The 17,542-nt window shown below is 34.3% G+C and overlaps 1 protein-coding gene across 1 annotated transcript; it reads right to left on the minus strand.

Annotated features, from left to right (window-relative positions):
• Positions 1-405: 405 nt before the first annotated feature.
• On the minus strand, positions 406-16,963 carry LOC135688161 (coatomer subunit beta'). Its single transcript, XM_065204890.2, has 29 exons — positions 16,844-16,963; positions 15,039-15,059; positions 14,271-14,424; positions 13,526-13,575; positions 12,913-12,957; positions 12,663-12,744; positions 12,268-12,320; positions 11,597-11,692; positions 11,226-11,279; positions 10,997-11,089; positions 10,455-10,554; positions 10,177-10,319; positions 9,836-9,935; positions 9,140-9,350; positions 8,592-8,677; positions 8,190-8,296; positions 7,480-7,626; positions 6,711-6,783; positions 6,409-6,466; positions 5,916-6,063; positions 5,624-5,730; positions 5,257-5,320; positions 4,759-4,973; positions 4,231-4,447; positions 3,204-3,260; positions 2,957-3,031; positions 2,214-2,387; positions 1,602-1,658; positions 406-1,082 (listed from the first exon to the last, which is right to left on the minus strand). Exons 1-29 carry the CDS (start codon positions 16,844-16,846, stop codon positions 1,047-1,049), a joined length of 2,826 nt encoding a protein of 941 aa, XP_065060962.2. The 5' UTR covers positions 16,847-16,963; the 3' UTR covers positions 406-1,046.
• Between the last annotated feature and the right edge of the window lie 579 nt (positions 16,964-17,542).

Consider the following 17,542-nt stretch of genomic DNA (forward strand, 5'->3'; position numbering starts at 1 on the left):
TATTTTTGCCTCAAACAATCGTTTCAGATTAAGATTGCTTTGTGGAGCTTGAATCTTTACAAATATTTCCAGTTTTTAAATCGGCATTCCTTTTCAAGCCTTTAGCCCAACTTGTTGGTGTAATTTCAGTGGCAATGAAAACTTCTTTTTCTCATAAATAAACCTCTTTTTCTCTTCTTTAAATTCTTTCCTGATCAAACCAACTGGTTTACAATTTTTTCAGCTATAAATAGGTTAGTTTAATTTTCATTTCGTCCGAAAATTCGCACTTTTTATATCTGCATATCTATCAAGCTGACAGGATTACCTCACTTTGGAAATCAAACGTAATGAATAAGCTTTTTTCTTTAAATGCATTTTGTATCAATGTAATTCCGATTAGAACAGTTTCAAAAATAAATTGAATTATTTTTGCTTTTCTTCTGACCATTAACTTGACTTTTATTAATTAACAATTTCAGCTAAAGGTTTTGTTTACAAAGAGAATTTAGCGTCATCAAATCTTCCATTTCTTATATTTCAATAATTGATACATGATAAGAAACTGATTGATAGCTGTTTGAGATACAATTAGATATACTTAACGTCTTCCAGTTAAAACTTAACGTAGTTCTAATTGACATAAATGTGACTACAGAAAAGAACAATGCTTTACTCAATCTTGTAAGGCGTCTATAGAAAGAGAGAGGTCTATACCAAAAAGCAAGATGTAGTTTTTCTTAGCGACTAGAATTGAGGGAAAGTCAACTATTGACGAAAATTTAGGCCAAGTTTAGGTTTTGTGCTGGCTTTTAAAAGCTGCATTTAGTATCTGCATTCTGCAACTTAGTTCTATCAAAACTGTGTATCTCCTCAGAAATAAGGACACATAATTATTATTTAATTAATTTCTTGCTGATCAAGGATATACTTCTTTAACGAATAGATTTGACGACATTAAAAGAACAGAGTTAATACAGAATAATAAATGGAATGCTAATTGAATAATAGAAACGACATTATCCACTAATAGAATATTCTAGAATGTTTATAAATGTTCCTTTTCATCATATGTCATCATCCATATCATCAATATCTATGTCCTGTGATTAAAAATATCAATCAAAAAATTATTTTATCTAGAATGATAGCAAATACCTTACTTTGGTCTAAAAACAGGATTGTGCCAAAGATTGATACTGGCATCATCGCTAATATGAATTAAATGCTTCACTAAGGTATCTAAATCAAGATCGTTCTGCGTTTCATCTCTGAGTGTCATGCTTAATACGGTCATTAGGCGATTTCCTGCAATGTCTATTCTGCATCAAGCATTATACATACATATCGTTAAACAGTTTTGTTCATACTCATATAATTATATATGGAAATATCTGTTTTACTAGTCTATCATATTGTGTTCAATAGCGTAAAGGCAGAGCTGTACACCCTTTTGTGTATGAAACAGGACTGTTCAAAAATGCAACTCTCAGCAGCGTGCTTAATACGATCATCACTGTTCAACTTGATTTTCTGACAACTTCACCATTCAAACTGATATTAACTACCTTTTAAGAGTTTTTGGCCCTTGAAAAAGCAAATTGACTAAGGTTTATACTTACATCATCGCCGTCATCCACCTCTTCGAAATTATCTAAATCACTATCGATGTCCAAATCCTAAATTGAGAGAAAGCTTTGCTATAATTAAAACTATCCAATCAACACGTGTCTGAATAATAGTCCGTCAGTGCAAATGACGACCGCCTAAGCAATGGGGTAGCTGGTAGGTCACAATGTGATTATGAGCAATATCAAGCAGGGAAAACGAAAACTACAGTGCTTTGCTGCTAAAAAGCTGGGCAATGACGCAATTACATTACAATCTCGGACAATCTGGGCTAATTATGTAAAGTAAAATTAACTTTCAAACGGTTCTTTGACAGCATTCAGCAGTTGGTTTACTGATCTTGTATGCTCAAAGGATAAACGACCACGGTAAATGGTAGAAAGTTAAACAAAGCCCATCCGAAATCAGCTCTAAAGCTAAGACCTATTTGCCATGAAATCAATGCATCTAACATTCCTGATGTAATCATTGATTTTAATTTACATCCAAAGACAGAATATAACCATTTATTTAATTATCATTGGATACTTTAACATTGAATGCAAATTTTTGGAAATTTTCTAGATTCATTCTGACAAAAGTATAAAATAATTTGGTATACAAACCGGACTTTCAGATCGATTGCCATCTTTTTCCTTTCCGGTATCGGCTTCAGGTTCTGGTTTCTCTTTTTTGTCCGCATCAGGTGCTGTTTCGGCCGGGCGCTGAATTTCTTCCGATGGCTTGCTATCCGGTTCTTCAGCTGGTGCATCTGCCAGCCTTAGATTTTCAGCTGCATCCTAAGATAAAAAATATCCAATTATGAAGTTGTAGAACTTCAAAAGGCATATACATCTAATAAATCAGAAGCGCAAAGATTTGATTATCCTTGGTTCCGTAACATAGTAATGAAATAATACTGTAAAAAAGTAAACCTTTTAAAAATTAGTTTCTCAATGACTAGCGACACCCGAGGAAAACATTGTGGCAAAGACGAAAACAGCTACAGTCAGAAGCACATTAACACAAAATATTATCTTCAATTTGCAGTTTTTCATAATCTTAAAAATGCTTTATCTTATATGTGCTCTATTTTCATAAGCTTAATTTGCTTTAAAGAAACCAAGTTTTCCAAGCAAAACCCCCACAAAGAACTGTTTATCATATGTTCTTAACTAGCCATAAATTGACAGATTTAATCCGGGGTCCAATTAAAAATTTAGTTGCTATCAAGACTTAGTGACGCCATCGTGTCTCAATACTTGCCCCAGGCCCCAAAATCGCTGGGCAGATTTCAGGGCAAATTTAAAAAAACGTGATATTATCAATAATAAAAACTTTAAGCTGATCTTTAAACTTTGAGACATACAGCGATCTCATCAATGTCTACACCACTCTCTTCTGCTTGATTTAATTCTTCAAAAACGTTCCTGTCCAAGTTGCTCTATGGAAAAAACATATATCCAACAGGTCATAAAAGTAGAGGGCATTTAGTAAAAGACGTAAAAAATTTCTGACTGCTGATACATATCACGTGACATTGTTACTGTCAATCAAACTAGGTTAAAACTCAACAGTAGCTCTTAAATTATCAATAGAATTTGAAAACACCATACCGGAAGATTCCTATACTCTGAAGCAGGTCGGAGGATCATTCTTTCCTTTTTCAAAAACTACAAAAAGAATGCCGCATATCAAAACAAAGTCAATATGAAGAAAAGGATCACCAGAAAGAGGTAGCATATGATACTTAGTTCTCCTTATGATTGCTTTATCAAAACTAGACTACCAGGTAATGGTAAGAGTGGATAACAAAACGTTAATGTATTGAAACGTGATCAAGGACGGCAAGGGTCAGAGGAGGGGGGCTGTTAGATAATGACTCGAATTTGGTGCCACACCCTTCAGGTGATTGGAAAATGATGGAACAGACCATTTTTTGATTCAGTTTTTCAGCTTTCAGATAATGAAGATAAAAAGTTAAAATTAAGTAAATCTTAGCATCATTTTCTTACTCCTGACTACCAAAAAGTGATTTTTACCGATCCGAAGCAAAATTTACAGAAGAAAACAAAGAAATGGGGATTGGTGTCGCACCTATCACTAGCAACAGCCCCGCCTCCCCCCCCCCCCGGATAAATCCGTCCCTGAGCATGATTGGTTTCTTTCTAGAACAGCTGATTAGTATTGTGAAAAAAAGAGGCAAAATAATCATTAAAATCGCTTCTTGTAAGACCCGAATGGAAGATTTAGTTGGCATAAGTCATCATTTATGCAAGAAATTGCATAGGTGGAAGGTTAACTGGCAATTTTTAATTTGCAATGATCAGCTCTGTTCTCTTTCAAGCTATTCCAACAAAATTTTACGTTTTATAAATAGAAGAATTAGTTTTTATTCAAGAGCCTGTGCAAAAGACAATACTAGCAACGAAATCATAATCTTGTGCAAAATAAAACTTGGGCTTAACAAGTATTAGCTAAGAGGAATCTGATATAATGAATCTGAATACAGGTGAAAAATATAGGAACAATAGTAGGGACAAAACAGGTGACAAATAAAAAAAGAATATTTCAGGATTAAAGGCAAAACTTTTTAAACTATTTTTTCTATATATTTGTTTCTTTAAACTATTTGTAATCTACCTCTTCTGCTTTGATGGCTTGCTGGAGGTCTGGAAATAAATTCTCATACTGGGTCGGGTCGGCTAAAGAATCGGCAGCTTTCTTATTTGTTTGTGCCAAATTTTCTTTCCACATTTGGACAACTCTTGAGACATGACTTGGGAGATAAGTGCGAGCAAGGAAGGCAGCCTCTGGAAGGCGATTGGACTTGCACAGGAGCTCTAAACAGTCTTCCAATCTTCAAATAAAGAATCTTCAATTAGATGAAAACCTCGGTAGCATGTATATCAACTGGAACAAAAATGCAGCTATTGTATATGTTCCAAACAAAATTCATACTTATATATCACGCAGTTCATTCTATTGGACTTCATATAGTCTAGTTCACCTAGCATAGTCAACGAAGGGCGTGAAATAAAGGCCACTGATGTCTTTCTACCGAAAAAGTAAACCTGTCTCAAGCTGGCATCGTAACTTTCATGAAATGCAAATAAAAATGCCAAATCTACATTTTTATATACACACAGTTGAAAAGTGAGTATAATTTACCTTCCCAAAGAAAAGTAAGCCAGATATGCTACATTATATTTTCCGCATTTTTCGGCTTCTGTTGCCAACTTAAGCATCATGTTGCCATCACAGGAACAACTAGCCAGCAAAAGCAACGCTGCATAATCCTGGGCCTTAAAAAGACATTCTTGGGCCAACGGAAATTCACATTGCTGGATTGCAAGCTCCGCTATTTGCTTCCACTTTTGCTCTGACTGTGAAAAAAAAATAACAAATATTGTCAGACAGGAAAATCCCATCATATAGCAAAAATCCTGTCAGATAGGCAAATCTTTCAAGATAGCCATAATCTTAATAGGTTGCAAAAATCTGGTCGGATAGGCAACATCCTGTCAAATAGCGAAAATCCTGTCGGAAAGCGCATACATGTTTTTTAAGAATGGCAAAAAGCTCACCCAACACGGAGTTTTCCCTACTTTAGAAAAATACTGCATCGTAATTGCATTCGAGAATGAATTGTTTAATAAGATAACTCACGTCCGACTCCACAGCAATTTCATAAGCGACTTTTAAATCACCAATTTGCAAGGCAAGCTCGAATCTACATGAGAAAAATGCAGCATTTTATTTAATATGCTTATGCTGAATTCAATAAGCAGATATAAAGATCGGGGTTATAAATAGTGTGGTCTGAAGTCAATCTGGGATTTTTAAAAGGCAATCGCAGATAATAAAATGGCTTATGACATCTGCCAATCAACTATTAGCCAATCAATGAGCGTCTGAGGGCTATCACGCTTACTGATTGGCCAAATGTTAATTGGCAGATGGCTTAAGCGGGTTTTGTAACAAAAAAATCTTTATGAAAAATGAGACTGTTCTGTGAGCAAAACGTTTGTCTTACCTATGCTCTGGATCACAAGACACAAGCAAGGCTTGTTGCTTAAAACCTTGTTTCTCAAGAAAATGTGCCACACGGTTTCGCTGCTCTTTTGGGATCGTGGGAAGAACCTGGGAACGAAAAAACGATAATCGAGGTTGGTGTTCTCATAGAGCATTTATTACTAGGGAAAAGGAATTACTCGAACTTTCATTTGCTTGTTAACATGGCAATTTAGAGATTGAGATTAACACAGTTTCTATAGAAGAACAAAAACTAACAGCATAGTGGATTGAATCAATCAAGAATTACTCACTTCTTTAGCAGTGTCAAAATCTTTTCTCATGACAGCAGTTTGGTACTCAAGCACCGAAAGGAGCAAGGAGTAGCTGACAACATTCAACTCTTTATCAGCTAAATAGAGGCGGTTGTCTTTCGGGATGTAGCCAAGCAAATACATGTCACTATGATAAGAAATATAATGTCCCATTGAGCAATAAGATAACAGGTCAACAACGAGTAGCATATGCAGACATCAGTAGGTAGACAAAATCTGGGTGCCACGGAAAAGCTAGGATATGGAAGTGCTTATGGCTGTAAATTATTCGAAATTTTTCGAAGAATGGCTAACAAATGTCTGGAAAAAGACTTAGCTCACAGACAAGGCACATTCTTTGTTACCCTAAGTTTAGTCCCCATTCTAAATAAAGACAAAGTGATGATCTGAAAAGACAGTAAATACAAGAATCATTTCAACAATATAAACAAAAAATCCAAAAAGCCAGCTCTGTTAAATAAATACCACATACCGATCCAAGTGAGAAATTGTGACAATTTCCCCACCAACAAAATAGTTCAGGCGATTCACTACAAAATACAAGTCAAACACGTAATGAGTGGCTTGAAAACAAATTATTCAAAATACATCGTCAAAATTTGCCAAATACAATTGGTGAGATGAATTACGTCTTGGTTTTCTTGCTGCATTTACTCCACAGTATATATCTAAATTACATTCCAAAGCAGACGAAGCAGGCCTACCTTCTACATATTTACAGCTAATAATTGAAAGCAGTAACTCAAACCAACATTTTAAAAAAGAGAAATATACCTGAATTTGTGTAAATGAAGCAATCTCCAACCCATAAACCGGTCTTGATAACTTCTTCTATTTGCGATAGTGGCTATGACAAAAACAACCAAATAAATAAATGAAAGCAGCTTGACTGAAAGCAGTGAATTAGGGCAATTAGGTGGCAGATCAATTTACGATTGACAGCAAGGATCACACAAGTAAGAAATCAAGTCTAAAGTTGGCTTAGTATAGCACCAGAAATACACAGATAGAATAATCCTGAATGCTTTCAGGCGTCAGTCTTAAATACTTCCTACAAATACTAGACAAAGTTCTTTAATGCTATTTCTCGAAAATGAATTTCTTTCGACAAATAAAAACCGCAGTTCCAGGACAACTTTTCATAAGTCAAACAACGATAAATGTAATCCATAAAAGATAATCCCTAAACGATAACGGTCTTTGTCAGACTGACGCAAACCCAGATGCAGTGGCCTAAGCGTGGGACTTAAGGCTTTTGGAAAAAACTGAGACAGGACCCCTTTCTATGGACTGTCAGAAAGTCCCACACAATGGTGTAAAGCGTGCTAAACACTATAGCAAGATGACAAATGATAACTTTTTTTCGCTAACTAGGAAAGAGGGGCTAAAATACATGCTTTTAAACATGGATATATGTAGACAGACTTTGGGCCCCTTCTGATTGGGGCCAGTTCTGATTAGGTCCCTTAGTTGACAAAATAAATTGCTCTAAACTGCGGCACGCCACTGACTAGATGAAATTTTGAAAGTAAACAAGCAATACCTCAAAGGCATCTTCTACTCCATCTTCTGTCATTAGCTCGTCCTTATTTTCCATAGCTCTTGTAACAGCATCTTGGCTGTATTTGAGAATGAAATAAGAATCTTCCGTTGCAATACAGCAAAGTTCACCACTGTCTGACCAGAAAACCTATAAGAAATATTACAATGGTAGATACGAAATGAGTATTAAAATGAATTGAAGGTTACGCTTCTTGTGTATAGAACAGGGTGATTCTAAGTTGCTAGTCCGAGTTTTACGGTTAATGCGAACATCTGGCAACTGAGATCAAGGATATGAAAAAATAACATACCAAAAACAAACTGTAATAAATGGTTTGGTTTTTGTACGTTTTTTGTACTGGAAATAGGATTTACAATACAAAGCGAATTCACAGATGGTATTCTCTAGGAAAATAACACAAAGTTAGGCTTTAAACAAACAGATGTTATAAAGATTATCAAAGTATTAAATTGGGGCTTACAATGGAACCAACAGATGCTAGAAGTAGCACGTGATGGAAGCTTGTAATCAAAATATAGGACTGATATCTTTGCAAGCTTAAAATTTGATTTTAAATAATTTCTTAAAAATCTGAGTTTGTTCTCATAATCTCTTCTTTAAAATTTGGAAAAAAAGGACCAAGCAATATTGCAATGAAACAATCTTCAGACGTGTTGAAATTAAAAACGAAGATATGAGACAGTACTTACGTTCTTTGGCTGGATTTCAATTCTCCTGACAAGCTCAGTTGTTTCCCAATCATGGAAAGATAAACCAGTTGGAGACCTCACACCAAGCAATGCTCCACCATAAATATCTGAAGTAAGAAAACATTTTGACTAGTATCAGAGACTGGAGCAAAGGAATTTATCTATAAATGTTATTGGTATTCGGTATTCGGTTTGTTTAATGCCTGAGAGGCTCAAAGCAAAGAGAAGAAGAAGAAAAACAAGGAGAAGAAGGGAGAGCGTACGATGAGAGAGAGAGAGAGAGAGAGGTGGGATAGAGTTTGTTGATTTTATCTTTGCAAGAGCTAACAAGGAGAAGTAGGCAGATCGAGTTTGTTTATTCTGTCGAAACGACGATGGTAGGATATTGTTTGGTAATCTTACTTTCAGCTCCAAAATCAGGCTTGAAAGATTTTCGCTCCTTGAAATTTTTAAAAAGCTTGACTTTGCTCCCGTCTCTTGCTGCGTATCTGAAAGGAATCACAAATAACAGAGATAGTGCGAAGACATGGTACTGGTAATGTGTGCTGTTAATGCAGATTTATATTGTTTGTAGCGGATTCGAAGTCTAAATTTAAAGGCATTATCCTTCGATTAGAAAAAAATGGATGCAAACAACGATTTGGAGAATGAAATGGATTGGTCTTCAACCGAGTCTTCCCGTAACCTGTAATTTGTAGAAATACTAAAAGATGCTGTTCCATTATACCCACCAACCCCTTCCCCCCCAATTGACGCCCCCCCCCCCCAATTGACGCGCGCCAGCCAATCACATAACATGCATCTCCCAACAATGGCAAAATATTTTGTCCTAAAATTATATTCTTGCTACAAAAGCCTTGTAGCCCTTAGGTAGAGGACACCTTGTTATATCGTGAAAAAATAGCATAGGCTTTACGGCAACTGAAAATAGCATAAAAGCCACTACATACTCTGAAGAATCTGCAGACCACACGAACTCCTGAGCTGCTCCAAAACTTTTATTTCTCAACGCCATGGCAGTGTAGATAATGTACTCCCCATCACCGCACACAACAACAAATCGACCATTAGGATTATGCGCCAGATTTTGGGGGTAAATTTCACAGGAGCCCATTTCTTTGACAGCTAGAGGAAGACGCTCGCCATCGTTCACTTCGGCGTCTAAAAGAGATGAAAGTGTAAAATTGAAGATAAAGCAACACACCGTTGAGAACGACCCTAAGTGTATATAGTTATCAAACTACAATCAAATATTTGGACTCATTGGCTCATCGAGCTTCGCCCCCCTTTTCCCCCTCTTTGCTCCTCCCTCTGCCGTACCCTCTCTCTACTCTTTTTAACTACCTCCCCTTTCCCTCTTCCCTGCTTGAAAATCATATTTACGCATCATCGGTAGGTGCTTGAAAAACAAAAGGACTATTAACGACAAGCCATGATGCTAATTTGGGGAGGGGGGAGGGGTAGCGATATTTCCTTTGAATTCTGCAAAGCTTGCAATCAGAGTAGTTTCATAAATAAGCTTCCTGAGAGAAAATGCTGTTCGTTCTTCGTTTTAAGTAAAGACTACTTATCCATTTTGATCAAAAATTGCAAACCGAGCCAGATTAAAAATGAAATGAGTATTGATAAAAAATACATTAACGAACCTCCCAAATTCTTAAGGTTTGCTTGCAATATCTCACTGTGCTTTGCAAATATTATCTTTCCAGCACTATCCATTGACATTGCCGGCTCTTCGCGTCCAAGCTACAGAGAAAAGCATATTTTAAACTGAAAATGTCGTGCAATTTACATTTAGCAGAATTATTTAATAGTTAACAAAATCACACAATACAACCTTTAACGAGCGTATATTCATAGGGCCAGGGGGGTACCTGTCTGTCCGTCTATTCACAACAAGAGTCAATGGGACAAGTTCCTCTGTCCCTGGGTTGTTGTTAAATAACTATAAGACCTTTATGAAGTGATAAAAGAAGGAAACTATTACCTTGACCATTATGCTTCCTTCGTCATACCCAATAGCAACATTGTTTGATCCTTTAATACTTGACATTCCCCAAACACGGTCCATTCCATAGTTTAGGGTGCTCTCAAGACGGTAAGTATTAGCATGCCAAATGCGCACAGTACCTAACAAGGATAAAGATTATTTGACACAACTTTCAAATAAATTTGATCCGCAAGAAATTCAACAACAGAAAAAAGCATGCTAGGCTCAGAAAACCCTAAAGAAGAGATTTGCAAGATGTCACAAATGCAACAAACCATCTTCTGAGCCAGACAGGATGACAGGCAAAGCAGGGTGAAACAACACCGACGAGACATTTTGGGCGTGCCCTTCCAGTGTCTGAACACATGTTTTGTTCTGAAAAAAAGTGGAAAAGGGAAGAAAATTATTCCTCAGATACAAAAAAATCCTTGATATCGCTAATTCAGGCAAATCTCAAAGTGTGACACTGAGCACATGAACTTAATGCATTCATGAACTTAATTGATTTCAAAACAGCATACATGGCTAATTTAAGCTTTTCAACAAATATTATAAAATATACTTGGGATTTCTTAAAGACAACAATATTACAAAAGCTTTTCTTTAAGCTAACATTTACAAAAATCACACTCTTTGATGTTAGAAAAGCATATTATCAATTAAACACTATGAAAATTGAGCTAAGTGTCAATTATAAGTTAAATCTACAGTCTGTATTCAAACAATATCAGCAGAAACAAATTATGCAGATAAAGATAGGAGACTGAAAAAAAACAGAGGAAATTGGTTTAAGAAAGAGATAAATAGATAGAGCTACCTGGTAATCCCATATTTTCACAGTTCTATCATCAGCACCAGAGACAAGATGAGGTTTGTCACCACCGTGGAAATAGTCCAGGCAATTCACTCCCTAAAAGCAGAAAACGCAAAATATTATATCAATTGCTGTTGCTTGCAGCGAAAACATAAAATGACACAAAAACTGTAAAACTTGTTGTTGCAATATAAAATATCAGATACAAGGTAGTAAATGATAGAAAACAAACCTTTTCGTGTCCTTCAAGGGTAAAATTTGGAGAGCCAGACCCAAGTTGCCAAACCTGTGAATGGTACAAATATAAAGTGATTTTCAAAACTACTTTTTATCATGGTGAAAAATACTATTTGGATAATTTACAAATTCACTACAGTTTGTAATTTTGAAACTTCAAAATGTTGCTTACATATCCAATAAAAATAAAATTTGTGACTTCTTTCAAAGATTTTACAAAAAGAGGTTTCAAATTTGGGTTTCAAAAACACGACACTACAGCCCTTTCTTGCAACATAAATAGAAGCAAATTATTATAACAAAGATACAAGAAAAATAAACGAAATCATTCAGTCTTTAAATAGATTCCTTGTGTCATTTACGTACCTTGATTGTTCGATCAAGAGAGGCACTTGCAAATTGGTTGTTGTCTTTTGGGTTGATGACAATTTGCATTACATAATGAGTGTGACCTTCGAAGACCTATAACAAAGGTTAGGTTGAAATCAAACTTTTTGGAGGAGATGAAGCAAACTTGCTTCTGTAAAACAACACAGACAAATGAAACAAAAAAATTATTTGATGCTGGCGAGCTAGAAGAGGTTTCTTGTGTGATCAAAATTGGTATCTAACAGTCTTTTTATTGTATGAAACAAAGAAATGCTGACAAGAAAAGTTTGGCCTATAATTCTATACACTTGCTTCTGTAAAACAACAAAGAGACATGAAAAAAAATTATTTAAAATAAAGCATAATAACACATGGAGAAAAAATGATGCTGGCGAGCTAGAAGAGATTTCTTGTGTGATCAAAATTTTTATCTAACAGTCTTTTTATTGTATCAAACAAAGAAATACTGATACGAAAACGTTTGGCCTATAATTCTATACAATCATATTCAACCTGTGTACAAATATGAATAAATAAAACTTAGGATAGGAAGAACACAATCTAGCTATTCTAACATGAATTTAAGTTTGAGAGGGAATACAAAATTTTAAGCATATCATGAACAACCACAGGCAATATTTCACTGAAAATAATCATCACGTTCCTACCTGAATGCAAGTCCATTTCTTGTCCCAATCCCAAAGTTTTATTGTCATGTCATCTAAAAAAGAAAGATATACATGAGAGAAAAAGCTATGGATTTTTAAGTTCTCATATTATGGAAGGGCAACAATTAAGCCTAAGCAACCGAAATGAATGCTAGAAACATGGCAGATGCATTGACAAAATTCAGAAGTATGAACAGTTAACCTTGTTTTCTTATGTTCATTCAAACAATTTTGAAACAAACAACTTGCTCATACATAAAAATGATGAAATTTCCCACCCTAAGCAAAAAAGCTGTTGATATTTATGTGTGTACTATGAAACAACAAATGCAGTTTGAAAATAAAAAGAGGAAAGACTGTCAAGGAGTAATCTTATTATACAAATGTCAACTCACCACTGCTACTGAGAAGATATGGCTGGGAAGGATGGACTTGTAGTGACCTCAGATAGTCTGAATGTGCTTCAAAGCCATACACCTGGATACAACAAAAACTTACAGTACTGGGGGAATATTCAGAAGCATTATTCTAAATATATTGGCAATCACATCATCAAAGGAAGCCTTGGAATTCATGATCACAAATTTTGAAGTAATGAGATGATATAATGAGAAAATAACATATTAGGTATTTATATATTTGTACCTTTTCAAGTGTGTTGTAGTTGAAAACCTTGATCATCATGTCATCCTAAAACAAAGACAAGGACCGCTTAGCAATTCTTTTTCCAAAATTAATAACTTCCTAATAAGAACTATTCAAGATTAGAAATAAGTGATGCAAAATTTATCTTTCCCTTAATCAAAATTTTCCCATAAAATTTGAACATAGAAATTAGTTGTATTAGTGTTTTGTTAAAATTTAACGATTTAACTATTTTTTTTTATTCTGGTACTCAATCTATTTGCTAACTATATAATTGTTAGTTATCTTTCAAATGTCTAATCTAATGACTGCTCATGTATTGTGTTTCCTTTCATTGGCTCCATTTAGGCTGAAATTTTTTTTGCTGCTTAAGCTATGCTTTACAATACCTGGAAAGCTTTCAAGCAAAAAGGTATTGTACTGTTCATAGTGAGCCTTGCACTGCCTATCCAAATATATGAAGCAAATATTTTCCAGTACAGTATGATGTGAATGGGAAAATCAATTACTCTTTAGTTCATAATCAATTATCCATTGATAAAAAAAATCACTAGTTCTTCATTAAATTGCTTGATAATGCAATCATGCACAGGTATAAAAATAAAATTCTTACTGATCCTGTAACAACCCAGTTTTTCCTGGGGACAAACTTTCCAGCACGCACTGAAAACGAAAATAAAAATTGAGTAAAGATGTTTCAAAATTCTCGAAAGGAGACCTTGAAATTGCTTGATTTGATGTATATAGTTGATTTATTCAAAGTTATAGAATCGATGTAATGAGGCAAAAAAATCTGTTAAGAACTGAATTTTGAAAAAAAAATATTTTAAGAAAAACTAAAGCTTACATAAAGGGTTTAAAATGTCTTGAAATGTTTGCTTTTTCAAAGCCATTTGAATTTTGAATTTCCAAATATATTTGTCAACATTTATGATTAAAATTAGAAAAATTGACACATCCAAGCAATGAAATTATGCTAATGCATTCAGTCTCCACAGAATAAGTTACAAATAAGATACAAAGAAAAATTTATATACATAGTTTGTTTTAAGTAAGAAGCAAATTCCAATTCTGTAGTCTGTTAATAGTAAGAATATCATGTTATAGTTATGTTCATCAATCAGTTGTATTGTCATTGTTACTGAAAAGTCAAAGGGGTTTAGATTGTAAACCAGATTGTTCCAAGTTGCAACTGCGAGTTTCATGCAACTCATTATCATGATGACAGCATTAAGGGTGGAACTTGGAGCTGCTAATTAGAACTGTCCTGTTTTGACACCAAAGAGCTAACATATTATCTCGAAACCCTCAACACAAGAAAAAGTCAAATGCAAAGAGGCAAAGAAAACAATTTTTACCTGGCAAGTCAGTAACCTCAAATGATTTAATGAGAGTTTGTGACTCATGATTCCACACATGTACATTGCCATTATACAAACTTGCTAATAACCATGGTTCATTTGGATGAAGATCAACACACTTCACCCTGTCTGACCTTGCAGACAGTCTTCGCTGTAAAATGAAATATACATTTGAAAATACTGATCTAACCAAAAATTTGTAAAATTTGACAGGATGTTGAGTTGGAGAACTGTGTTTAACATGAATTATTGAATTTCAAAGAGATGAACAGGAGGAATCCGGATTAGTTAAAACTGAAGGAACTATTTTCCTAACAAGGATTCTTCAATTATGTAACAGGCTAGTTGCCAAAGGTTGGTTGAAACATGATCCAATCAAATTGGACAGTCTTCCTGTCAAGGTTTATATGATACAGACTTGAATATAAATTTCTATCTTATATATACCTCAGTAATTGTATCTTATACTTTTCATACTACACTAAGGATTTTGTAAGTAAAATGTTTTGTAAATTTTTGCCTTTTTAGCACAATTCAAACAATAAGAGCATGAAAAGCATATTTTTATAATGACATTAAATTGATTGCATTATCTTATGATGACCACAGTCTTATCGTAACTGCTTAGCCTTCAAAATATAGAGCAATGAAATTATATATATATATATACTTGGAAAATATCTTTCACATATGGATCACGAGGAGGAAACAATTATCAGGTCAATAATAACATTATAAAAATTGCTTATTCTGTGAATGGCTCACCTTTACATCTAGTCTCAGTGGCTAAAATAAAAAAAATTTCATTACAGCATCAAAATTATATATATTCCATGCAAATAATTATCTTTCGATATATTTTGGTCCTTTTAGGTCTATATCCATTTTAACATCCATTAACATAAACAGTTATATTATTTTATATTTGATAGAATCAAAAAAATGCTGTAGCTAACATAACCTTAACTAATGTAATCATAATTGATCTGAATATACGGCACAAATGTTGCAATCATACACAATTTAACAGGACAAATTAGTACAACTGATCAATAGCAAATTAAAAAACTCCTTTATTTCAAAATGAAATTTTTTCTTTGTTTTGGAAAAACCAATTTTGTTGAAGGGTCAAATTTGAATCCAATGCGTCCATTCTTTAGAAGGGCAGACCAAATATATACCTCTAAGTTTGTAAGTTTTATAGATTTTTACTAACAATTTTGAAAGAATATGGAAAACCCTAATTAAATTTGAACTGCTTATTTAATATTTAATGGGTTTACACTAGAATTGAAATTGACACTAGGTTTACATTGGAAATGGAAGATCTGGATAAGAAAAAGAAGATAAAAATGTTGGCACAGAAGCTTCAACACTTAAACTAAATCAAAAATTGTGGTTTTTTACCCATTTTATTGTAGAAAATTTAAAATAATGAATGCAGCTATAGATGAAGTACAAACTGGTATGCCAAAGCCAATAATTTTACTCTTCTTGTTATACCTTAACTCCATGTGCAAAGAACAGTCATGGAATCCAAGTAGCTTAAGTTGCAGATATCGAAGATGGACTAACAATATCAATCAAACTGAGATTTGATTGAGATCTGATTGAGATCTACATGGATTTCATCTTAGGATTCGATTAAGAATCTACAAGCATTTTGAAGTTCAGGTTTCATTTCAATATTTCTTGAAAAATAGAGAGAGGCTTGCATAGGAAAAAGATAAAATTATGCAACCTAAAAGTTCATTAATTTCATAGCTAATACAGCTGGAGCTGGAAAGAAAAATGTGTTGTACCAGACAGGAAACCTTGAAAGTTTCAAACTGAGCCTCCAAGTTAAAAATTATCAGTTACTTTTATGCATAATAATGATAATTGTAATTATCTAGGGATCTTATCGTGGCTAATACTAAAAACATGCAGATGTGTGCACGAGCAATATATTGCAGGCACGCAACAAAGTTTCAAGTCTGGGTGCTGTAAATTGGAAGTAGCAATTTTCACTTATTTCAATTATCATAAAATCCAATTATTTGGAAATGATTAATCTTAAAATTTATTTTAATAGGGAAAACAATACTTGAAATATTTATATATACATTATATAACTAGAAGCTATTTTAGCATTTCTTAGGGGTCGACCCCTTAGAACCGAACTGACAGGCGCTAATGCAGTAAAGTACCTCTTGAATCTATAGGTCCTACATAGGTAAACTATATATATACCAAACGATAGCATTTGATAACTATTATTAATTCTGGTCCTTGTGGCATCATTAAGACAAAACAATATTCTCAAACGAGTAAATTGAGAGTTTACACTACAATAAACAGATATATTCTGCAAGGCAAATTCTATTATTCTCGATAAATCCAAACGAAAATTGCAATTGGTCGACACTCGACGAATGACATGGGCCTAGCAGCAGCAACACCATCTCGAGAGGAAAGAATTGTTGATCACTCTATTTATCGGTCTTAAACGATTATTAAGTCTATCAAAAATGCATTAGCAATATCAAGTTTTAAGTTTAACTAATGCTTGATAACACAAAATTTCATACCATGGCTGTTTAGATGTTGAATTTGAGTATCCAAATTTGTAGCTAAATGGCGGATGTTCCTTCGACTTTTTCCCCTGCTCTCCCTGTGGTCAAACGTGGCAGTAGCCTCGTTTGCAATTTGTAAAAGCAGCGCGCCGAAGGCGCTAGATGTCTAACCCCTCAGGTTGCGATGCGTGACGTCATGCCGCTGAAGTTGGACACGCGTCCTTCGCGCGATAGAACTTTCCAGCGTACGAAGGACTGATCTTACATTGCACAACCTCTCAGATTTTTTCTACTTCAGTCATTGTGCTAGCCACGATTGTTTGCTACTGCGTTATCAAAACGTACTAGGCCTTATTACAGTAATAATCTGTATAAAAGAATTATTCTTATGTAGACTTATTTAATGTTCTTATTCAAAAATGTAAACAAAAAACCTGGTTCTTAAAACCTCGTTTTAGCCAATGAGTTCTTATGTTGCCCTTGTAATTTTAATTAAAATTTGATGAGTTGGTAAGTAGGTATACTTCAGACATAGTAAACCTACGTAAAGTGCAGATATAGCTCAGTTCTTGTCTTACTCTGATTAATGTCATTTAAAGTTTAAATATGATTAAAATGATCTTCCATGAGAAGAAGTATGAAATCTTTGTTATTTCAATATTGGGGTTATTTTCTGGCAAACAAGTGACCAGTACAACGCAAACGGATCAAAAG

Source organism: Rhopilema esculentum, chromosome 19, assembly GCF_057945365.1.
Source record: "Rhopilema esculentum isolate cy_ngs chromosome 19, ASM5794536v1, whole genome shotgun sequence".
NCBI classification, from domain to species: domain Eukaryota; kingdom Metazoa; phylum Cnidaria; class Scyphozoa; order Rhizostomeae; family Rhizostomatidae; genus Rhopilema; species Rhopilema esculentum.